The sequence below is a fragment of the Eutrema salsugineum genome, unplaced genomic scaffold (assembly GCF_000478725.1).
Source record: "Eutrema salsugineum unplaced genomic scaffold, Eutsalg1_0 scaffold_10, whole genome shotgun sequence".
Lineage (NCBI taxonomy): Eukaryota > Viridiplantae > Streptophyta > Magnoliopsida > Brassicales > Brassicaceae > Eutrema > Eutrema salsugineum.
In genome coordinates, this window is record NW_006256908.1 from 7,096,231 (window position 1) to 7,121,133 (window position 24,903).

At 35.4% G+C, this 24,903-nt stretch overlaps 5 protein-coding genes across 6 annotated transcripts; 2 read left to right on the plus strand and 3 right to left on the minus strand.

Moving 5' to 3' along the window:
* Nucleotides 1-2,911: 2,911 nt before the first annotated feature.
* On the plus strand, nucleotides 2,912-5,995 carry LOC18027601 (tyrosine-protein phosphatase DSP2). The gene is made up of 6 exons (XM_006410371.2): nucleotides 2,912-3,288; nucleotides 3,399-3,492; nucleotides 3,663-3,758; nucleotides 5,427-5,484; nucleotides 5,585-5,628; nucleotides 5,729-5,995. Exons 1-6 carry the CDS (start codon nucleotides 2,984-2,986, stop codon nucleotides 5,912-5,914), a joined length of 783 nt encoding a protein of 260 aa, XP_006410434.1. The 5' UTR covers nucleotides 2,912-2,983; the 3' UTR covers nucleotides 5,915-5,995.
* Nucleotides 5,996-6,525: 530 nt separating this feature from the next.
* On the minus strand, nucleotides 6,526-7,416 carry LOC112081584. Its single transcript, XM_024148352.1, has one exon. The coding sequence runs from the start codon at nucleotides 7,414-7,416 to the stop codon at nucleotides 6,526-6,528; it is 891 nt and encodes a 296-aa protein (XP_024004120.1).
* A 716-nt stretch (nucleotides 7,417-8,132) lies between these two features.
* Nucleotides 8,133-12,448, minus strand: LOC18027602. Of its 2 annotated transcripts, none has more exons than XM_006410372.2 (10): nucleotides 12,259-12,448; nucleotides 11,712-11,813; nucleotides 10,892-11,030; nucleotides 10,508-10,807; nucleotides 10,279-10,426; nucleotides 9,159-10,124; nucleotides 8,826-9,064; nucleotides 8,669-8,742; nucleotides 8,458-8,569; nucleotides 8,133-8,358 (listed from the first exon to the last, which is right to left on the minus strand). In XM_006410372.2, exons 2-10 carry the CDS (start codon nucleotides 11,765-11,767, stop codon nucleotides 8,323-8,325), a joined length of 2,070 nt encoding a protein of 689 aa, XP_006410435.1. In that variant the 5' UTR covers nucleotides 11,768-11,813; nucleotides 12,259-12,448; the 3' UTR covers nucleotides 8,133-8,322. The 2 variants fall into 2 exon arrangements, with proteins under 2 accessions (XP_006410435.1, XP_024004232.1); XM_024148464.1 differs by having other exon boundaries at nucleotides 8,323-8,358; nucleotides 10,892-11,000; nucleotides 12,259-12,420.
* A 2,787-nt stretch (nucleotides 12,449-15,235) lies between these two features.
* Nucleotides 15,236-17,592, minus strand: LOC18027603 (AUGMIN subunit 2). Its single transcript, XM_024148103.1, has 6 exons — nucleotides 17,430-17,592; nucleotides 16,912-17,037; nucleotides 16,656-16,760; nucleotides 16,290-16,358; nucleotides 16,043-16,156; nucleotides 15,236-15,675 (listed from the first exon to the last, which is right to left on the minus strand). The coding sequence occupies exons 1-6, from the start codon at nucleotides 17,550-17,552 to the stop codon at nucleotides 15,325-15,327; spliced, it is 888 nt and encodes a 295-aa protein (XP_024003871.1). The 5' UTR covers nucleotides 17,553-17,592; the 3' UTR covers nucleotides 15,236-15,324.
* Nucleotides 17,593-21,376: 3,784 nt separating this feature from the next.
* Nucleotides 21,377-24,649, plus strand: LOC18027604 (endoglucanase 11). The gene is made up of 4 exons (XM_006410374.2): nucleotides 21,377-21,811; nucleotides 22,128-22,541; nucleotides 22,647-22,901; nucleotides 23,827-24,649. Exons 1-4 carry the CDS (start codon nucleotides 21,539-21,541, stop codon nucleotides 24,493-24,495), a joined length of 1,611 nt encoding a protein of 536 aa, XP_006410437.1. The 5' UTR covers nucleotides 21,377-21,538; the 3' UTR covers nucleotides 24,496-24,649.
* The last annotated feature ends 254 nt before the right edge of the window (nucleotides 24,650-24,903 follow it).

Sequence of the window (24,903 nt, forward strand, 5' to 3'; positions counted from 1 at the left end):
TGTATAGTTGGCAGGTGGTATAATGGGATATTTAGTTTCTCCGATTTTCCATTTACAGTATTATCTGTCCGTAATTGGATCTTCTAAATACTGTAAATGGAAAATCGGAGAAACTCTAATCATCAAAGAATTAAAGTAGTAAGATTACCAATGTGGTAAGATTACCAATGTTGATTAATCTAAATGTGCAGAAAAAACAAGATTTCTATCTTCATCAACATGATAACACTGGTAAAATTATTTTTTTTTTAATCGTATTTTTATTAGCTTACTACGATCAAATTCAAACGGTAAACAACAAAAGATTCTCTAGTTATTAATTATATCTCTTAATACACTTTATAATTTTTGTTTTTGTTCCATTTATGTTGTGTGTGAAGATTGTAGAAGACAATAACGTGACGTGGATGACACAATGACTTAAAATGACAAGAATAATCATAGCTTCATACTCGACCATCTAAATATTATAGTGGAAAGTGGAAACACATTCGATCAGTGATTGAACTAAACATAAGAGATGGTTTTAGCTTCGGAGTTCAAACTTTTGGTTTACATAAAATGTTGCAGCAAGGTTTCAAAGTTGCGAACAATATATGGTTTTCGACCTTTACATATGGTGTTATAACTTAGAAATTTCGTAACTGCCATAATGTAAGTTATGTAGACAAAAGAAAATTTTCACTAAATTAGTTTAGCACTTTTCAGCATATACATTGATTCGAGCTCACGAGAGTCCATAGCATTGGATCCGAAAAAAAAGAGAGTCCAAACCATCTTTTATATATATATATATATATATATATATATATATTGCTATATATTGTATGTCTTGTTGCTTGACAGTTTATATGGACTATTAAAAATAGTGACACTAGCTAACATCTATGCAGAACTAAATGAACCATACAAATCTTTATGTACTACATTTTTTGGGCTCTACTACAATTTCGTTTATATTCACAAATATAATTATCAAAGAAACAATAAATGATGAAAAATTATAAAACAATAAAACTAAACGATGGAAATGTGGAAGTGCAGGAACCCTAACATTAGAAAATGAATGTATAATAATAGTTATGCTATATAAAAGAATCATCAAACTAACATACAAAATAGACAGAAAGACAGCTATACATTTGATAACATATTTTTATACATAGACAGTTGGCGCTAAATAGAATTATATATTTAAAAATTAACAAAATTATAAGCTGATGTATCTTTACTTACCTTCTACCATTAATATATTTCCAGTGACATAAAGCGAGAACCGAGAAGAGTTTTTTACCAGTAAGTGATCCAAACGTATAAGAGTGTGATAAAAGGTAAGTAGTAGTAGTACAAAAATAACACTGATGCTTCTTTCAGTAGCTTTGTATAATTGGTAACAAGATAAGTGGTACACTAATTAGTAATTATCGATGCGGTAAATTACCTATAAAGTTTTTATTGAACTAGACAAAAAAAGGAAATAACGCCATATGTAATACAGTAATACACTATAATTAAATCAAACAAGTTAGCCACTAAAAAAGAGTCATATGTATAGAAGCATTTACAAGGTTTTAAAGGAATTTACAGAGATAAGCATTTGAAATGTGATAGACTTCAATTATATTTGTTTAAAGATCATGTCATTTCTTTATAATATACCTCCTCTGTTCAGAATTATTTGATGTTTTAGAATTTTTTTTGTTCAGAATTATTTGATGTTTTTATTTTTCAATGTAAAATTTAATGATTTGTATTGTTTTTGACTTTTTATATTCTGCAGATTGTCTTCTTATTGGCTGAATGATATTTAAGTGAATTATAAATAATATTTTTAATGTAAAATAAGAAAAATTAAATGCATCCTTAATCTATGTGCAAAAACCTTAAACATCAAATAATTCTGAACAAAGGGAATATATTTTAGTTTATAAATATATTAACCGTCTAAATTCACCTAGATTTCGATTATCTGTTTTAGGCTCCAAACAATGTTTTCTAGAACACTATATAAACCGCACGATCTTATAGCAGATTTTTTTTAATATTCGGATGGGAATAAGCCTTAATTTGAACTTAAAATTTATAAAAACACTGACATGATCTCGATCCTAATATAACTGATCTGGATACGTCCCCAACTATTCATCTACCAATACAACATCCCTATTTATTACATTTGATTAGGAAAATAGTATTATAGTGACCCACAATATATGTTATTGTTACCAATTTCATCGTTTTGGGGGGGGGGGGGGGGAAAAGATTTGTAGTTTACTCAGTTAGCTTTATGTATAGATCTCTCTTCTTTTGTATCTCAACCATCATAGAGTTTTCCAATTTCAATAAATTTGTGATTATTTGATTTTTTTTTGGCTAGAAACTAAACAGGGAGTCGAAACCACAAGTATAATGTTTTTTCGGTAATACATAATGTGATCGATATTAGGTAAAATATATTTTTTAAATGATATATATACTAGTATTTTAGTTGATAAATAATAGTATGATAGTTGTTAATACGGTGATCCATGTTATTTATTTTATAAAAACACATACAATAGATTAACTAACTTATTTAATGGTTGGAGTCTTTGTCATAATTCGTTTTGAAAATAAAATTGTAGAACTTTGCCTGAAGAAGTAAGTATTCTTTGTTGTATTTTCAATTCCGACAACCCGAAGTTACACTATGCATTATTATAAACTAAAAAATAAATAATTGATTGAAAAACGCAAGTCTCATTCATCTCCTCCAAATTAATTTTACTTTTTTCTTATCTCTCTAAAAGTCCCAACAGCGACAGCATAAGTTTCTTTCTCTCTCTCTCTCTACAATGGCGTGTCTATATAAAGCAACAAGGTCGTCGCTTCTTAACGACCATCTCCATTACTTCCTCCTCTGCATAACCAACCAAGAAAGGTTAAACCTTTTAAATCCAACACTCGAAAGAAATCTCCCGATTCGGTCTCGTTTCTGAAGATCATGAAACTGATTGAGAAGACGATGAACAAGTTTACGACTATGGAGGAGGAGGAAGAAGATAAAGGCCAAATCTTCAGGACGATCGAAGTAGCTACTACGGTTGACCGGAGCAACGTATCTCCGCCGCCGCCACCTGGAGATTCTGCTGCTTCTGCTAAACCATTGCTAGAAGTTTCCGGCGGCGACGAGCTTAACCTGATTCCACCGTTGAACTTCTCGATGGTCGATAATGGTATTTTCCGGTCTGGATTCCCGGACTCGGCTAACTTCTCTTTCCTCAAGACTCTTGGTCTCCGCTCAATCATGTGAGCTTATTTGCATTTCCATCAATTGATGAGTTTATCTTCCATATCAGAATTGCTGATTCTTTTAGGTCGTTTTTTTTTTTCTGTTTTGGTATGGGAAATGCGTGAAGATCTTTGTGTCCAGAGCCGTATCCTGAGAACAACATGCAGTTCCTCAAATCCAATGGAATTACGCTTTTCCAGTTTGGCATTAAAGGCTACAAGGTCTGTTTCATTTCTTGCACTTAAATTCTGCTACTCTGTTCATAAATGTCCATTTCTAATTTGTTTGATCACTGCCTTGTTTTGTAATTCTTATCTTGTGGCTAGAATTCCCATAACTTTGTCATAGAGGGAATTCCTCAGAATTGAATTATCATATCTTAAATGTGCAGTGTCTCCCAGGATTAGAGAATGAGGTTTGGTTGCATCTTTGGAGTTCTAAGCATCAAAAAGAGGGTTCCTATACAAATGCAAATCCGAAAACTTTGGTATTAATCAATCTGAATACTATTTAATCACAACTTGAAGTGCTTCTTTGTTCCTTTAAGCCATGTCTCACTAGTTTCATAATTACTTAGAAAGTGGTAAGTTGCTTAGGCATGTTATGATTTAGACTAGAAAGATGGCATTTCATGTGTGGATTTTTGTCTTGGACTTGGACCTTTTAAGAGATTATTCTAAATCCATTTTTTTTATAAGACCTCCCAAGAAAAGCGTACACCATTCTTTAATGCTTTTTTTTTTTTTGGGTTGAAGGATGCTTAATTTCTTGGCTCTTTCCGTTACCATTTACTTAATGGTCCCACTGTTTGTTTTCTTGCCCTTCATCAACCAATACCACTTGGTACTTTCACTGTATACATATATAAAAATTAGATAATGGGCTGCGTCAAAGAAATGCTGAGCTGCATAATACAAGTATTGTCAGAGATCCACTACTCGAAAGTTTTACTTTCCTTTGTGTTTCTATTGATTCTGTTTTCTTGGTTCATGTTAGTTGCGCGTGCACTTTGATGCATCATCAATGGTATCTTATGTAATCTTGACCCAAAAAAAAAAAAAATTAGTGTCTCTTGAGGCAGCACAAGTTGTAGTTGAAGTAGACAATATACCTTAACTTTTTGGTTTTGATGATGAAAACTTGGAGAAAGTGACTTGTAGAAAATGTTGTAGTGGTAAAGTTATCCATCCACTTATGAAGCTGGTGGTAGGTATGTATCTAAACAAAGTTGGAAATGTGAAAGTGATAGATGGTTAAGTTCTATGTCAGTTTCTGTTGTTTTATACCTACCTATATGTACCTGATGTTGCTTGTCTCTATGTTTTAGTGGCTCATGTTTGGGTAAAATGACTTTTCGTTTCAAGGAAATGTTGGTAAGAGAGGGAATGAAACAAAAAAGCTCGATCTTGGAGTCGTTAACTAGTTACATTAATCACAAAATGTCTAATCATAACTTTCTTAGATTTCTAGCCATAAGAAACCACCAAACATGTTACTTTGTTGAATATTAAACTTGTGATGGGGCGGCTAGTTTGATTTGATCTAGAATCCTTAATTAAAATGAAAGTAATTATACTTGTCAATATGCTTTTGCGGTAGTGATGGTTCTCTCTTCCACAAACAAACTCACCTTTTTGTCGTCAAATCTGTTTATATGATAGTTTGTCAATTTTGCTTTTGAGACTAAAGATTGGGTAAAGTGGATGTTCTTTTCTTCTTAGAGTGACTTGATTAGAAAGATTATTGGATATTCTACGGTCACATTTTTTGTTTGTTGTGTCTCTCTAGTATGGCTAAGATTCCTTATGTTGGGTGTGACAACTCTCTGGTCTTCATAGGAAATCATTTTGGTTTTCATAATTGGCTGCTTTTGACACAAAATAAACAAAAACAAAAACAAAAAATATAGGCAATAAGATATGAAGATAGAATATACTCCCCAGCTCTTCTACAGTACTATAGGCAATAGCCAAACCAAACCCAAGTTTGTGATCAATTTTGGTCTCCAAGAATGAATATAGCTTACACTTGACATGTATCATTATGATTTTGATATCTTTTCTTTTCTGGCTTGTGTGTGTATAATCATATTCGCACTGGACTAAAGACTTACCAAGGAACTGATAAGTGAAATCTAATTTCCTCATTTTTGCAGGAGCCATTTGTTAATATTCCAGATCATAAAATCCGTGAAGCACTCAAAGTCCTTCTCGGTATAAATCATATATAGGAGAAAATTAAGTAAAACCCATATTTTCTTGTTTATAAATGTCTTCTAATATGTGGTCTTATTGTCTTCTTTGTAATTTCCAGACGAGAAGAACCATCCACTTTTGATTCATTGCAACCGAGGAAAGGTATGTAAAATTTCGAATACGCTAAATCTTCTTAAGAGACGAGCTAGTTTCCATATCTTGTGACTGAAAACAACGGTTATGAATCTTATGATCAATGCAGCACAGGACAGGGTGTCTTGTTGGGTGCATGAGGAAACTCCAGAAATGGTGCTTGACATCGATATTTGACGAGTACCAGCGATTTGCAGCGGCTAAAGCTAGAGTCTCAGATCAAAGGTTCATGGAGTTATTCGATGTCTCGAGCTTCAAGCATATTCCAATGTCTTTCTCTTGCTCCAGTAGATAGAAAGAATTAAGTAGCAAACAACAACAACAAAACACAACGTCCCTTGGGTTTTGATTGATCAATCGATCAGTACTCCCTTGAGAGCCTCTTTATTTTTCTTCTTAGTTAAATAACAAAAGGAAGAAAAGCAATCATGAGTTACCAGTAATCATCATTCTTCTTGTTTTTTTTCCCTCTTTTACTCCTGAATCTAAAGATAACAATAATAATTGGAAGAAGAAGAAAGAATAGATTCCTTTTCTTTTGATTCTTTTTTGTAATGGCTAGTAATGTAAACGTTCTCGAGTCAGTTTAATGTTCTCGAGTCAGTTTAATCATGTACCTAGATAAATAATTATAAATAGAAATGTTCACTAGAATCTAATTAAAGAAAGTCCAAGCCAGCAACAGAGAATAATTTTTTTTAAAAAAAGAACGAGCTTTAATCATCAAGATGAAGAGAGTGTAAATGAAAGCGTGAACCCAAGACTCGAATGAATTGATAAGAAGAAAGGCTGACTGGGTTTGAGAAACGATGGCAATCCAACGACCAAACATCTCCTTGATGAGTCACATCCGAGTTAATCCGAGTCCACTCGTTGTCCTCAACGTTCTCCAAAGGCCAACGAAGGTTAGTGTGAGCCACAAGAGCGTACTTTTCGGCTTCTTCTCCAATCCCTTTTGAATCCGAGGAGGTTATCGATCGACGTGAAAGGAGCTTCCTTTGCGTCGACACGTGTGAATCCGAGTCCGGATTCGAAGGCGGAGCTCCAGAAAGCTCGAGCGGCGGCGGATTGCTGACGCGGTGCGAATAACGAACCGCAGAGCTGTGGACCGATGCGGTTAAGCTTGTTGTGAACGCCGATGCTCTGAGAGAAGATGTTACTGTACCATAGAAAGTTAAAGCAATCTTCGTCGTCTTCTTCTTCGTTGTTGTAAGTGGCGAAGTGGTAAAGCTGGTCGAGGATGATGACAGGTATAGGGATCTGTCTTGCGTAATCGGAGTTTGGGTGAAACCCGGAAGCGTTCCAGAGATCGTTGAAGTCAGGTATGATCGGAGATATGTCGTGGAGACGGCCATTAAAGGAAGCTAGTGATTGGAAGAAAGGGACTAAAGGTCCAGGGATTACACATCGATTGACGAATTCGAGGTCTTTTAAGATCTGAACGTATTGAACGGAAGTTTCGATTTTTAGTTTGGAATCTACGAAATTGCGGAGGATTGTGAAGTTCCAGAGGAGAGAGATGTAGAGGTGGGAGACGATTGGGAGCCAGGAAGGAGAAGATCGGAGAAACTGTGGAGTTGTGCTCATGAGCTGATCGCAGATTCCGAGGACGTTGAATAGCATTTGAGCGTCGGGGACGAAAGAGCAGAAACGGGGACGATGGACGGTGGTGAAGGGGTGGCTGGAACCGAGCTCGAGCATGGCGTTGGAAGCTATGTCTAAGGCGAAGTTGTGATTAGGGTTTATAGGGACTAGGCCTCGGGGTGTCCGGTCGCGGCGGGAGACAATGGGAGGCATAGGTTCGCCGGCGAAGTAACGACGTAAAGACGGCAGACGACGGTAAGAGAGCGATTAACGGTAACAGACGGTGGGGGAGAGAAGCGTTTAGGGTAAATGTAAATGTAAAAAAAAAAAAAGGAAGTATGTTAAAATTGTTGGAATATATAGGCAGATTCTGCAATCTTTATTGTTTAGATAATATTTCTGTAAATCTTTGTATCTGACTCTGATCCTAGTATCTCGTAACTGTACGGTGTACATATTTCTCGACTGAATACATAGAAAGGTTGCATTAGGTTACAAAATGTGTCACAAGAAATTAACTCGAATTGGTTAAAATATACTCCGTAGATGATAAGGGTGTTTTTTGGTATTTAGAGAGACTATCAACCTCGAGTCATCTTATCCACTAAGGGTGTGAATTAATATGAGCAATAGTGGAGAGCTTGTTGCAGGACTTGAAAAAGTGGAGAGCTGGTCAAACAAAGAGCTACTTAAATGAAGTGAAAATAAGGAGAAAAACGTGGAAGAGTATGAGTCAAAAGCAAGTTGTGGCAGAGATCATATGACTTGGAGCACAAGTCACGGAGGTTAGTTGAGCTTTCACTAGAGAAAAGAGAGACCTGAGAGAAGAAAACAAATGTGTATTCAGTTTCTACATACTTCCATTTCTATCAATCCAATCTTTTTTTACGCTAAGTTATTTGCTACTTCCAACGAAGATTTGAGACCTATTTTTTAAGAACAGTGAGTGTCTCCTTTCTTTCCTATATAAGTATATATACATCATCATTTGGCTGATTTTGGGACACACGTCTTTTGGCGACATTACATGAGAGTCAAGAGTACAACCTATCTATACCCTAATAACCTATCATTTCCGTTAAGCAAAAAAAAAAAAAAAGAATCAAAAGAATATTATTTCTATGCAAGGTGCAATTTCCTTCTCGTCTCTTCTCCCTGCGAAGAAAATCAAAAACCGGTGTGAGAAACGCAGATAAGCCAAACAGAATTTCCGATAAGAGGCATTTTTTTTTATGGCATTGATCGAAAACTCACTGTACGTTGATGGTTCTTAGCAGACCTGCCATGTTGTTTTAGGTCTGTCGAGTCTGCTCTCGAGGTTCGTCCATGTAGTCTCTTGGTAAAGTCTTGTATGTGATTATATATACTGCAAAACAGTCAAAACCATAATAAGCACACAAACAAAAATGTCAGAAGCTCGTCACATTAGTAAAGTGTATATAATGTGCGTAAGAAAATACTTTACCTAAGCCGATGTCTGTTACAGGCAGCAAAGAAGGCTACAAACCCGTTCAATATACTCCTGACAGCACGAAAAACCTGAAGCAAGACAAACACATAATGATTGAAGTTGCAAAGGATTCATATTCTTTTTACTATTGTATTTGAAACTATTTACTGACATGAGAAAAGAGGTCATTCCAAAGTGTACGCCACATGGAGACTTCATAAGTCTTCACAGCTGCTTGGGAATCTGATGCAAGTTGAAGTATGCTGCTCATATACCGCCATAAATCCCCCACAACATCGAATATGTATGAGAATGAAATGGCTAAAAAGTTGGCCAATGCAACAACCACTCTGATCGGTGCATATAACACTTCCCATATGATCCAGAACAGAGGCAGCAAAACCGTATTTGCTGCAGCATTGAAAATAAGAAAGGATCAGAATTTTTCATTATATGCTTAAAGATATGAATGAATAGTAAGAAAAGTGATGCTTGTTCTACTTACTGACGTTCCAAACTACTGAGAAGATAACCCAAATGGGCAAAAGCACCAAGTCTACCACATCTCCAACAAGATTGCAACCAGACTCGATTACTATCCAAACCACTGAAACCAAGCTCGCCACTGTTTCTGCCAACGAATTCCATAATGGTAGGAGCAAACCAAGAACCTCTAAGAGAGGATTCACCAAAGGCATTACGAGTATAGAAACAAACGACTGCATAGCACGTGCCATAGTCAGAGTCCACTTGACAGCTTTCTGAAAATTGTGAAGAAACAACATCGTTCCCAAGTACTTGATACGCGATACCATGTCCCATGTTTCAACCCAATCAAAGAGAGGCCCGCATAGCCGAGCTGCAGTGGACTTCAGAACGGGGACATTTTTGTACAGGTCATAAAATCCGATCACAACAGTGATGATTGATATTATCACATATAGGGCTCTGGCGAAAAGGCACATCCAGGGTCGATAAAGATGGCAAAACCCGGGATAAGACTGCAGAAACAAGACCCATGAAGGGAGACCAGCTTCAAGTAAAGTAAGCAAGCGTATGTCAGCCATTATAACCTCACGCAATTTAAAGGGGAGATCACGGTCACCAAACCTAACAAGAACTAGGACATCTTTATACTGTGTTGCTTCAATGACGTTCTCACCATCAGGTACATGGCTTTCCCAGTGGTCGAACGAATCTTTTCTCTTAGGTGTTTCCTCCATATAGTCAACTTCAACTCCGGTGCTGATTGCCTTAGTTACTCTTCTTCTCTTGTATGGTCCAGTCAGAGGCGGTGTGTGAGGCTCATTTTCATCATAATCTGCAGTTGAATGGTCAACGCTGAAGACACTTCTGGAGCAGCAAGGAGAGTCACTTTCAGCATACACATTGTCACTGCCGAGGTTGTTGTCATCATCATCAACGGGAGAAGTTTTTGAGAAATCCGCTTCAGCGTCATGAAAAACCTCTCCTGAAAGAGTTACAGTAATGAAAGCTTTTGAGATAGGGAACAGTGCAAAGTTGAAGCATGCAAGATGCATCACCAACAAAAACAAATTTTGCAGAGGAAAATAGTTTCAAACCTAAATCAGAGTAAAAGAAGTCCTTTATGAAACTGATGATACCTTTAGTTGTATCAAGATATTCCCTTAAGCTAGACCATTCAGCTTTTGATCCAGAGAACCACTGAGACATACTTGTTACAGCTTGATCGATACTCTCAAATTCCCACCTTCGCATCAACTTAGCTTCTATAGCAAGAGATGTGTCTGTCTACATAAAGAAATAGATCAAGTAAGAAACGATAAATACCTACACTTTCAGACCCATACAATGAAAAGTTGCAAGGAGTACCTGTAGCTCATTCAAGTAATTGATACCCCTTACATTGGCCCATTCAACTTCAAACACGATGAAACCGTACAAGGTCTTGTGCAACTGCTTGTTTAGAAACAAAGAGCTTTGCAGTTTCTTTGCAGGTAATTTCTTTTTCGAAAGCGTCGTCGCATCGATCAGTGAGAACCATTTCTTAAGCTTCTTCAATTTTTTATTGTTGGACTGGGAACACGCCTCTTTAGGCTTCGTCTCCTCCTCCTGCTTCTGCTTTTTCTTCTCCTCTCGACCTTTTGTGTTTGCAAAAGGGGAGAGTCTGGACTGCAAACAAAGATATAGGGTCACTTCATCATAGTTTTTCACCTGACCGACAACGAGAAATTTACTTGAAACGTCTTTTACAACCTTTGTAACCATTAGTTGCCAGAAATGAGCTGATCGGGTACCAGGATTCAACCATGGCCGGTTGTCCACCAATATGTAGATCTTTTTACTTTTATTGCCCAGAAAAATACTGAGATCAGAGAGATATGATTGCAAGTCACTGAAACAAAATAAAGAGAGAAAAAGCTTAACCAGATAAGCAGAGAACACCAAGCAAATAAAATGTGACAATGTAGATTAGCCTTTGAAACAAACACGCAACTATAGTCAGCAAAAAGAGCGTTGGTGAGAAAAGAAGCCAACACATTGAGATTCAAAACAATCACATACCTAACCCTATTGCATGCCACAGAAAACATAATATTATGAGACTATACAAGAGAATTGCTAGAACAAAATGCTTCAACTCTAATTAGCTTCATAAGGAGATGTTTAAGACATTCATTCGCACCAAGAACTGATACTACTTCAGATTCAGAAAAGGAAGCCCAGGCATTCGAATCGATAAGATATAATATAAATGAGAAAAAAAAAATTTGTGATTGTTTAAAATGCAGAACTTTGATATAAAATGTCAAAAACAAAAACAATCTTATTTTGTCTGGAAGAACAACGTATTTCCTTTAAAGGTCCAACAATGGCTGAGACAAGACTTGTATTATAATGAAAAAGCAATCACAGAAGAGGAAAGTATAAGTGCTTTCTGAAAAGTTCACATAATTCCATATTCATAGACATAAACTGCAGAACCATTGATCTTCAGATGTACAAACTGAATCATAAAAATAAAGAAATACAAAAAAATAAACTGAATCGTGATCAGAGAGCGAAAGAATTTTACCCGATCTGGAGACTCGTCAAGGGGAAAACACATTTTGTTTCCTCGCCATTCCCCATCTAAATCCGAAGATTGCAATCTAATTTCAAATTGACCTCAAAATCACTGAAAAAAGAAACGAACAAAGGAGTTCGAGATAATTCGTCATTATAATACTCCAAAACCCGAATTCACCAAAGAAATCAAAAAGAAACTACCCTACCGTCGAAAATCAAGAGAAAAGAGGACAAGCAATTATTCGTCATTATAAATGGTGGGTGGTGAGAAGATGACATAAATTTTCGGAGATTTGTAAAAATCGTGAATACTTAGCGGAAAAGGAGAAACTAAATTTCAGGAATTAAGGAAACTCAGACGCTAGAGCTCATATCGAATCAATACCGTCCGCCGGCGAACAACCGGAGAAATTGGAGCTCGCAGCGAGAACGGATCAGAGAAAATCTAAACCACCAATAATGTAGCAACAATCGCGAAAAAAAAAACGAAAAAAACAGAGGCGTAGAGTCTCAACAAATCATGAATTTCAAAATTTCAGAGAATTTGGGTTTACTTGGAATGGAAGAGGAGGAGGTGGACGAGAGAAGAATATCTCTCCGAGGACGTCTCAGAGAAAAGAGAAAGGTGAAATAACAATTTGGTAAATTTGATCGCCGAGGAAAACGGAGAAACGGGGTTGTGTGTTATGGCGCCACGGTCGTCGGTTTTAATTATCACCGGAGCACGTTGAAGAGAGAGAGAGAGAGACGAGACGAGACAGAGCTTATTGAGATATATGAACGCGTGGGATAAGGTCCTTCGATGGAAGGCGCGTGTAGGTTTTTATTTTCTATAAATTACATAAAACGTCCATCAAGATTTAATTTCTCACAGAAAATCAGCATAAAAAGAATGCATCTTTATTTATTAACTATACTAAGAATTAAAAGTCAAAGAGTCAATAACTATCGGTCTTAAATCTTAGATTTTTCATTTTTTAATGACAGTGTTAATAATATTGGAAAATAGTTGAAAGTGATGAAACAATAAATTAGGGAATTTAAGACAGCTTAATTACGGAAAACAACATTTAAGACATGGAAAATAGGTGTGGAGAGTGGAAATTGACGCATGGGAAAGGAGACAACAATGAAATGACATATGTTTAGGGGCTTTGGTTTCTTGAAGAGCGTATCATAGTCATTTAAGTTGTGACATACACGAATATTCATCCCTGTGGGTGGGTGGATACATAAATTACCTGCAGATATTTATTCGTTTAATTGAGTTGCACGCATCTGGATATTTATATATACAGTAGTCTTGAAGTTTGAGAAAATAAATTCTCTAATTTTTTATTGGGAAGAATAGTAAATGCGAGAGAGAAAATAAAAATTCTTTTTTGGGAGAATGAATCTAAACAGAGACGGAACCTAGCAAGGGCATATGCTTTTGAGGTATTAAACGAGCCGGTGAACTAACATATAAAAAAAAAACAAATTATTGAATATTTAAATAAAATTTTAGCTTTTAATGGGATAAATTGGGCTGCCATGTAACGAGTATGAATGCACTAAAAAATTTAGTTAATTCAAAGCAATTCCACCATTAGATCAAACCTAAAAATGGGTTACCGAATCAAACAACATAGTGAATAGTTTTTGAGGGTAAAAGACAGTGAATAGTTTAGCTTAGGGAACTTCATATCCACACTTGTATATGGTTTTTGGGCACTTAAGGATAGGTTGGTTTTAAAACACAGTAAGATTATTGTGCGCAAACCATTTTCCTTTTATTCAAACTTTGCAGTTTTTGGGTTCATGAAACAATTTCTAATAGAAGAAATAAAATAAAAATAAAGACAAGAATCTGTTTTGAGTTTTGTTATTTTAAAGGCAACGCGCTTTCTGGCGCGTGAAGATAAAGAGTGGGGCCAAACCAAAACAAGAATTTGGACGTATGTGATCGATGATTCTGTATGGAACAAAATCCACGAAAATATTAGAGATTAGAGACCTCTCGTGGTGGGTCCGTAACGCCGCTTTATAATTTTATCTACTGGAAGCTACATAATAATTGAGAAACCAATGCAAGTGACGTTTCTCAATAATCTATAAACCCTACAATGCATTATTTATTGAAGATTCACGTTACATGCATTATAGTATAAAACAACAAAAATGTGGTTGCTCTTTTTTTTAATTTTGAGTTCCATCACCAAGATTCAACTACTTTGTTTGATTTAAATTTTCGCTCAAATAACTTCGAATAGTTGAGTTTGCTGCCTTGTAAGTACATCAAGAAATGTTGTGATGGATTGAAAATTGGACGGATCCAATCTTAATCTACCTCTAAATAGACTAGTTTCCGAATCGATTTTTTAAAAGTGTGGTATTCATATTTTTGATAAAGACGATTCTACAATTCTGAATGAATATTAGTTTAACGATCCTATATTTTCCATCTTGTTTTAAAACTCTTAGTTAAACCAGACCTAAATCATGGTCGACTTGATCAAATCCTGTAACTGTGATGTATTTTACTCTTCTAAATGAGATATTCCGTTTAGATCAATTATTTTGTGTACATAAAGACATACCAAAGTGTAGTAATATGAGTGGACTCTATAATGTATCAATTAATGTTGGTGATATTTGCAATACAATAGTGTGTGTTTGATAAGAAAATGAATATATATAGTAATTCAAGTGGCATTTCACAAAAATAAACATTGAATGGATGAATTGGAAACTAAGTAATTTTATCATACTAGTCAAGATTGGAGATTAGTTTTAATTGTGTATTTTTATACAGCAATGCATAATTAATTTATGGTGATTGCAGGTTCTAAAATGTGTTCTAAGTTTTTTTTGGGGTCGAAAACAGAACTTTATTCAAATTAAACAAAGAGTTCAACAAGGCTAGAGTGAACCGGTGATTACTATTTGGTTCTAAGATTTTGATAACAGTGATAATAGTTTGCCTTTTTAGACCAGACAGGGCTATGTAACTACTTAGTACAGACTGCTAAATATGATTAGGTGCAGTTCTCAATTAAAGTTGACTTAAATTCATGGTCTACAGTTGACAATACTAGAGTTTTAGACCTTGCGAGTTAATGAGTTTGCTTTACTGTAATATATGGACCAATCATTAATTAGATTTAGGGTTGTCCACTAAATAGATTACCACACCTATGAAACAAAATACGTTTGAATGTTTTTTATAATTTGATGATAACCATATCAGTCCCCTTTTATATCATGAATCGACTCTAGACTCTCTAGTCGATTCTTTTTCTTAATTTTATTTTGGTTGAAATCTAGTTGATTCTTAAATCATATTAATAAATTCGTATATATAATATCCAAACCGAGATATTCAATAACATTGAAAATCTTTTCCACATAAGAAAATGTAAAACAAAAAGAAATTGTCATAATGTAAAAATTCAAAACATTATGTACATACAATCGGAAAATCAAGGTTGAACAAAATATACACCATATTCATTTTTTTATCCAATTTCAAGTTTCACACATAGATTTTCGAATAGACTCAAATCCATAAAGGATATTAATGTTGATAGAACAAAAAACAATCGATACTAAAAACCTCAAGCAAAAGCAACACCACCTGATTAAACGCTACTCTTCTTAACCGAAGGAGGCCAAGATAGTCGCCGATCAACTTGACCATTCTCATTGTTATTACCATCTTCTTCTTCTGCTTCGTTTTGATCATGTATTTGTCTCCTTGTGGTCTGAACAGCTAAGTCGTCGAAGCTTGAATCTGTTCTCCCTTGAGGTGGAGTCACACAATCTGAGTCTCTGTGTGACATTTCGTTACCTCCTGGTGTTGTTGGTAAAGAAGCTGCAGAGTTACCAACTCGAAGGTCTTGAAGAGTTGCAAATGATTCTCTCATCGCAGACATTGCCTCAAAGAATCTCGTGCATGACGCTAGTGCCACCGGTATTGGACGCAGCATTTCCTGGGGATAATATGTAAAGAGATCAAGATCATAACATGTAATCAACTCTTCGTCAACACATTCCATAAATTGGCAATCTCTCTTTCTCTCTTGATGGAAAGAGATTAAACCTGATGACACAGTTGATCTATTTTACCAAGTTTCAGAGAAAAATCCTTCTGCAATGTATGCTATGAATTTTAAAAAGTTTACGCGATAGCAGCATGGCGTAGTGTAACTCACTCCAGAGCTTTCTTCTTAAAATATGAACAATGTATTAGATTCTAACTAACGAGTATAAAAGATATATGCAACCAAACATGTGGAGTTATATCTGAAAGATGTAATGGAAAAAACCAAGTGCATGTAAAAGAGAGTAAAATCATACCCCCCAGACTGAAGGAGGTTCTTTAAAGTTTTGGCTCCACTGAAAATCAGACACCGATGCTGTTAAGGGACCATAATCACTGGCAGCCTTCATTAGCAATTCCGAAAATTGTTTCTGAAACAACAAAGCAGAACAAAGCTATCAGATATCATCATGACTTCAGATTTGAGTTAACTGTAGGATAACTAAAGCAATAACGGTTACTTGGTTCTCAAAGTACCAAATACTGTTAAATGACATGACTCACCTGATATTCTGCTTCAACTGGAATACAATCTAGTGAATAAGGCTGTTGGAGTCGAGCGATGATCCGATCCTGTCATATAAACAGACAAATGATGTAAGAGACACTAGAGGCACAAATGGATGAAAAGTTAAAGCCAACCCGTCTTAGGACTTCTTCTGGAGTTAATATTGCAAAAACAACTTAAGAGAGAACTCCAATTTCTCAATTTTTCAGAACGATAGATTAGGTACTGAATCAAAGGGATATCACTTAAATGCAGAAAAGAGAGATAAATGATAGGCAATTACAAATGGGAAAGACACAAAGCCTTCTTCCAGACAAAAAAAAAAGGAGAAAATTTTAGAGGTAAACAGAGGTATTATGTACCTTGTTTTGTATAACTTCTTTCAATATTTGAGTAATCCTTGAAAGAGTCTCGATTTTCTTTTGCATTTCACTCACATGAGTCAAATGTGCCACATTTTTATCATCCTAAAAAAAATTCACCAATAAGGAATTTAGATACAAAGCGTTGAGCAAACAGATATAATGATAAGTAATCATGCGGCTTTCAGGCAATTAAAATTCCATGATCCATTTCTTATTTCACTTCGAAGGAGAAGCAAACCCTTAAAAAATATACCTTCCTCCCTTGGAGCTCGACCTGCAAATCAGCAATTTTCCTTTGAACAGCAGATAACTCTCTCAAGACCCTTATCAAATCATCACCTCTTTCACCATTTGAAGACACCAAGCTTTGTAATTCTTCCTACATTGGAAAGTATGAGTGAGCTCATAAGCTCGATTCAGTATAGATTACTGCTATACCACATTGTTAACTGAAGCATTGAACAGATAAAATTCATATTAATCTTTTCTAATTCAGGACATTATCAGTTTCAAACAATTTAAGCCTAAATCTCAAGAATAAAAAAACTTGGGTCTAGAGATTCGCGTAACTCACAAGCAGCTAAAAATTCCCCAACTCCTCAGAAACATTCGCTACCTCAAAATTACAGATCTCATACCATTTGTTCTCCAAGTCAATCTAAAAGAAACACCCAGCGTATAGACTATATATACTCAGCTAATTAAAGTAATGTGAAACAAAATTTCGAAACTTGTGAGATTTAAACTTTAGAGAAGCGATTGGTAAGTTACCTGAGACGGAGGAGGAGCGGCAGCGTAACCGAGATCGGAGGCGATAGAGAGAGCATCTGATAATCCGCCGATGCGCCTGATCGGCTTCTTCCCCACCCACGTCGAGTCGCTTCCCATCGACATTTCTACACAATCTTTCCGGTGATAACCTGACCGGATTTGTTTTCGGAATTCTGGTTGTGGGAAAATTATAATAACAAAATTCAAAAACGTTTTATTACTTTCTTTTTGTCAATGTCAATAAATCAATTTAAATTTTAGTAGAAGGAAAACTTAGAAACGACTCAAAGGTATCTCTCTAATCAGCCCATGTATTTGTTTACCACGGCCCAACATACTATACGGACCAAATATGGTCACTGAAATAGTTGATACGTAAGGAAAAGCAAGAAACTCAAAAACCAATGGATTTGAAATAAACACATATTTAGATTTTCAAATATAGTAAACCAAGCAATGAGATCGTGATGCCAAACGAAACCAATAAATCAAACCTAGTTTCTTCATTTGTATAATTCGAAAAGGATCAAGCATGAGCGCAAGTCGAAATGTCAAAGCTGAAAGTGAATCAGTTAGGAGCAACACGAAAAGCATATGTCTTAGCTAGTCTTTGACCATAACGAATCAAAGAAAGAAAAGCTCACGCGGATTATGATAAGCTCTACTAGTGTCAATGTATAGTTCAATTCATAAATTAGGGCTTTTCTAAAAAATAACGAGTTTGGATCTTGTCGATGAAATGTGGCTATTATGGACCTAACACCCATTTGATAATCATGAAGAGAAAAAAAAAAGACTTAGGCACACAAATGCGAGTTAACATGTCATATATACCAGGGAATTGTAGAAATAAGAAATTTGGTAATTGGTTGCGGCACATTTACTAAATGTGATAGAGAAGAAGTGTATGAGGACCGTCGGTGGGAGATTATGAAAATTTGGAACGTCTCAAAGATTCGATCTATGAAAGTTCTTTCTATTTACCTTTTATATATAATTATATATATATATATATATATTTTTTTTTTTTTTGTCAGGTACAAAGACTCTTTATATGGAGATTTGACAGATCTAGCCATTAACTTATTTCTTAACCTTAATATAGGGATTTGATTATTATACTGTAATATCCTGCATTTATTTATTCTTCATATAGTTTTTATGCGGGTCACCAATTATTCTGCATGGATTCTAGAGTGAATATATAGGATTTTTATTCATTGACTGACTCTTGATCTTTGTCATGTATATCGATATTTATCATCATCAATCAATCTTAAAATTAAAATAGATATGATCTGAGGGCCGAGCATTTGGCTAAGTGATGCCATTATTTTCGATGGGTGATAACTGATAAAATGAAGACTCGTTGTGAGGAAACAAACAAGCATAAGGGAGTTTGACCATAGTCATCAATCACCATGGTAACGACTAAATCTCGTGAACATATTGATCTTTATTTTAGTGTCTAAAACTGTTACTGGATTTTGAAGATTCCACGTATGTGAAGGACTTAAAAATCTCATCAAGGCTTGCGATCATTTTGTCGCGAATAGAAAAAAATAATAACTAAAGACGATAGTGAGATTCTTTAGAAGTCTTAGGAGATGGGCAACTTTGACAGGTAAGTATATGATTTTTTTCTTTATATATCACAAATCGAGCCTTTGGTAGTACATATGCGAAACCGTATCGTAAACCATTCCTTTCCTAAAGGTAACGAATATTCGAACTCAGACACAAACTAAAAACTCAATCTCTCCTAAAAGAACTAAATAAGTACATTTACTCACTAAGTGAGCTAACCATACATTGACACATGGTAACAAAATGAAATCATTACACTCTAATAAGTTAATTATTATTGTATTAAAAGTCTCTTTACACGATCGTAGGTGGAAATGTGGAATAGTGTAGCTTCGTTGGAGTGTGAAGGCGTCGGTGATGAGCTGGAGAAATTTCTGTCATGAAAAGACACGTGGCGCCTAATCATTTGATAATATTTGAGTTATTTTTTTGGGAAATTGGAATGAAGACGGGACCCACCAACGACAGCATTATTAATTCCGTAGATTTGGAGTTAATTGAGCCGGATTGCTTCCCGCGCGTTGCACGAACCACACACACCAAATGGCAAATGAATTGCTTATGCAAAGCGATAAAGAAATCTTGTGTTTGTTTTTATCTAACATTCATCCTCATAACAACATATATATGAATCTAACATGGACTAATGGTTTTGACATGTAAAACATAATTTTGGGCTTTTTCTATATGCTCTAACAATAAAATCACCTAAAGAAAACAAAAACAAACTTACAAGAATTTTTGTTTTTACACAATATTTTTAATTCTAATTACTGTTTACCTCTCAGACAACAGATGAATGATCGATTCTTCACTTTTTAAATGAAATGTGATGTGAGGGAAATGAATCTAAACTTTGATCTATGAATGTCAATCATGTATATGAACAAACAAAAATCAGTTCTGTTTATCAGCAGTTGTGTTGTATAGTGTAGTTTAATGATAAACAAATAAGCACATGTTTCCCGTTAACAACATATCAATTTCTACGCCTCCATGCTTAGTGGCGCTAATCACCTTTTGGTTGCTTAAGTTAAAGTAGTTTGACCTAGTTGTCGGTCGAGTCTCGAAGGTAACAAACAGTGGGCCCACTTCAAAATGTCGGTGCTCGGAAAATATAAACCGTCTTAACCGGTGATCAAGTGAAGTGACTCAGGAAAACCTGAATTACTGCGAAATTTATGGGTGTAGGAACTGGTGCACACGTGTAGGTGTCTCTTAGTGGCATACCCCTCCGTTTTAAACATGAGTATTAATTCTGTCGACAAATATATATGAGTATATGGATGTCAAAAAAAAAATATATATATATATATATGAGTATATGACGTTATATATAAGTATATTCTAAGAATTTGGTTTGCAGTAACGATAACGAAATGAACACAGTTTTGATATACGTCGTTGTTGTCGATTGCCATCTATGATTTGGTGTTTATACGGGTTTAAGAACCATCACAATTTTTATTCTTCATATTTAGAGTTTTCGGTTCAGATATGAAAAGAGATGAAGTATATTAATATTCATAGATATAAGGATACAAAGTTGATATAAAATGATGGTTTATACAAGTTTTTATAAAGTTGATATCCATAATCCATAGTAGTAAATTTTTATACAAGCATGGACGTGAAAAGTAAAAGTTGAGTGATTGATTTCAAATGTGGGTAAACGTGGTGTTTGTGGAAGTTTGTGAAGAACTAATCAAAATTTTAGAGTTGTGTAAGTGTATCAAGAATTAAATATGTAATAATGGGCTATTTTCCGTTTCTTTGAGCATTGTCTTCTTAAGTTTTGTTCTGTTTCATAATGCAGTCAAGTAATGATCCTCTGCCTCGCAAATTAAAAAATCGAGTTTTCAAAATTCGTTTTTTTTCTTCTTATCCCAGATTCCCAATTAAGTTGTAATAATTAGCCTACTAATTAACTGGACCGTTTCATGGAACTTTATAATCATTATAATTTAAACAAAAAAAAAATCTAACGAAAACTCCCAATCATACTCTTCAACTGTTACACTTCCTATACAATCGACTCATCTCCTTTCTACTTTTTCAATTTCCACAAAATCACTAAATAAGCTAAAATTACTATACACTTTTGAAAAGAAAAAAAAATAACTAGGAAAGTCAATATTTTGAACTTTAAAAAGTGTAGTATATTACTAATTTATATGCAGTTCCAATATAATTCGTCCAGATTTGCACAACAAAAGCAATAAATAGCTGCATAAATTACGCCCATTTAGCCCATTACCACTATTATGTGGAAAAAGCAAAAGTCGCATGTGAAATATTTCAGATTTAAGAAAAAAAACACAAAGTAACCTCACAAAAAAAAATAAAAAGAGACAAAAGTCACGTCATCTCTCTCTCCTCCACCACTCCACACAGCTTTCAAATATCCCCTGCGAAGAACAGAGAAAGAGAGAGACCAGTGAGAGAGTCCATCGCTTTCTCTCTCTCTCTCCCTCCTTCCTTTTATCTCCAACAGAGACTTTGAGAGAGAGAGATCAACAAAAATGACAGCGAGTGAGATTCACCGACACAAGCAATGTCATTTTCTCCTTCTTCCTCTTCTTCTTCTTCTTCTTCTTCTTCTTCTCATTACTATCTCCTCCGCCGCGTCGTTGATCGGTGATTCGTCAGAGACAGACGTCGGAGGATTCGACTACGGTGAAGCATTGTCTAAAAGCTTACTCTACTTCGAAGCTCAGAGATCAGGTCGACTTCCGTACAACCAGCGCGTGACGTGGCGTGATCACTCCGGTCTCACCGATGGTCTCGAGCAAGGGGTTTGTTTCTGTTACAAAACTCATAATCATCAACATTTTTTTTTCTTCTTTCTTTTTAATGCTTTCCTTTTTAAAAAAAAATTCAAACTTATTTCACTTTTTAGTTTTGAAAAAAGAGACTTGAGAAGAAAAAAAATCTCTAGTTAAGGAATACTTTAAAAGCTAATTAAGACTGAGATTTATTGTTCATTTACTCAATGACGTGACTTTTAAATTTTTTCCAATTGTTGTTGTTCAGTTAAAAACAAATTCTTAAGTTTTGAAAATGACTTGATAATTAATTAAATTTTAATTTTTGGAATTTTGGGTTATAAAGGTGGATTTAGTGGGAGGATATCACGACGCCGGAGACCATGTTAAGTTCGGACTTCCGATGGCTTTCACGGTGACGATGTTATCGTGGAGTGTAATAGAGTACGGTGACTCACTCGCTTCCACCGGCGAGTTATCTCACGCGCTTGAAGCCATCAAATGGGGAACAGATTACTTCATCAAAGCACACACAAGCCCAAATGTTTTATGGGCCGAAGTAGGCGATGGTGACACTGACCACTACTGTTGGCAAAGACCAGAAGACATGACTACTTCACGGCGAGCTTTTAAGATCGACGAGAACAATCCGGGATCAGATCTCGCCGGAGAAACTGCGGCGGCGATGGCGGCAGCTTCGATCGTATTTCGCACAACTAATCCACATTACTCTCACCTTCTCTTGCACCATGCCCAACAAGTACATACACATTTTTAATGTTTTGTTGCAACAGACAAATTTTGTTTTTTAATGGGTCTTTTGATTTTAATATTTGGTTATGGTACTTTGTGGTTTTTGGTGTAGTTGTTTGAGTTTGGAGACAAGTACAGAGGAAAATATGATGAGAGTCTAAGAGTTGTGAAAAGTTATTATGCCTCGGTGAGTGGTTACATGGACGAGCTTTTATGGGGTGCCACGTGGCTTTATCGAGCCACCGACAATGATCACTACATGAGTTATGTGGTTGACATGGCTCACCAACTCGGTGGCCTTTCTTGGGCCATGTCCGAGTTTAGCTGGGACGTTAAATTCGCTGGCGTTCAACTCCTCGCTTCCATGGTTAGTATTCTTTTTATTTATTTTTTGGGTATCAATTACATACATAATTAAATTAAGAGTCCGGTCTGGTATGGTTAACTAATCAGGAAAATAAAACAGAGTTTACAAACGAACTAGCAAAATATTCCTAATTCTAACACTACGAGCCAAACAATCAACCTAAGATTTTCAACAAACATGGAATTAAAACCTTTTTTTATATTATTATTTAATTTAGTGAACTAATGTCTTCATAGGACTAACCTCTTATTTGATTAATTAAGCATATACACGGTCCAAATTCATATAGTTTAACTAGGCTCAAATTATTGCGTTTATGTGAAGAGACTACCAAGCTTTAACGTTCTGACGTTTGATTAGGTTATAACGCAAAGTAAGGTATTTCCCACCACACCTTACATATTCAACAACTACTCAAATACTTTCTCTTTGTATGCAACAATAAAAAATTTAAAATTAACAGTTTCTTTTTAAAAAGTTAGTTATAGAGCAGAAACAGAACCAAAAGTCACGTGCTTCTGTACATCTAAGCGGGTGCCTCTCTTTAAATGGCTCTGTTCTACGGCACGTGATTCTAAACCTACTTGCTTAAGCAATTTTCTTATGCATAGATGGTCAACGATATTTCAATCAAGTTTGTTTTTTTTTTTAAAGCAACATCACTACAATTTTAGGGATAAATGGGAAAACCATTTAGAAGTTCTAGACCAGTTTAAAAGAATTTTAGACTGTTTTGGTAATGTTTCTTTAAAAGTCTTGACCATATTCCTAATTTTGATATAAAAGTCTAGACTATCTTCACAATTCTCTTGATTTTACTTGAACCACAAATCAGGGAAACGTATTTGTTTCTCTTCTCAACTGAAATTTAAGTTGTCTTTCTAGTAATTCTCATTCATGGTTAATTTGTTGCCTCATTTTTCAGTTAATAAAAGAAGAAAAGCATAAGCAACATTCTAAAGTCATACAACAATACAAATCAAAGGCGGATCATTACCTATGCTCAATTCTCAACAAGAACATCAACGGCACAAATGTCCAACGAACTCCGGCCGGTTTACTCTACGTCCGGCAATGGAACAACATGCAGTACGTTTCCACCGCATCGTTCCTCTTAACCGTATATTCCGACCATCTCCGAAAATCAAACTCCGATCTGAACTGTCACGAAGGAACCGTAACTCCTGACGAGATGCTCGGGTTTGCGAAATCACAAATCGACTACATTTTGGGATCGAATCCGATGAAAACAAGTTATCTAGTTGGTTACGGTCCGAAATATCCGACTAGGGTTCATCACAGAGGTGCGTCCATTGCTTCTTATAAAGAACACAAAGGTTTCATTGGATGCACTCAAGGATATGATAATTGGTATGGACGGTCCGAGCCTAATCCAAGTGTTTTAGTTGGGGCTTTGGTCGGAGGACCTGACCACCTAGATGATTTTGTTGACAAGAGGGATAATTACGTTCAAACTGAGGCTTGTACGTATAATACTGCCCCTTTGGTCGGTGTGTTTGCGAGACTTATAGAGCTTGAGGAGCAAAAACTTGAAGAAGAAGATATGAGCTTGGTTGCAACTTATAAGAGATAGGTTATCAAAACACACAAAATTCCGAGTACAAACAAAGGAAAGAAAATGTGGTTTTATTTGCACCCATTTATCCATTTCTATATATAAATTTGTTGTGAGTTTTTGTTAGCAAATTTTCGAGTGAAAAGTGTGTATAAATATGAGTTTTTAATATAGTTCGATTAAAGTTCTTTTAGTCAAGTTTATAGTTCATGATTTGTTTACCCTTCGCGTAGTGTGGATGTAAATGACTTACATGACGTAGACTTTACTATAAAACGTAGCAAGAACTCGAGCAAAACCTTGAAGAAGTAAGCTTGATTGCAACATATATACTTAAGAGATAGGTTTAGCAACGAAAAGAGATAGGTTAAACATCCATTTGTCGTAATACAAAAAACATCTTTGGCCTTTGGCCTTTTTTAATAG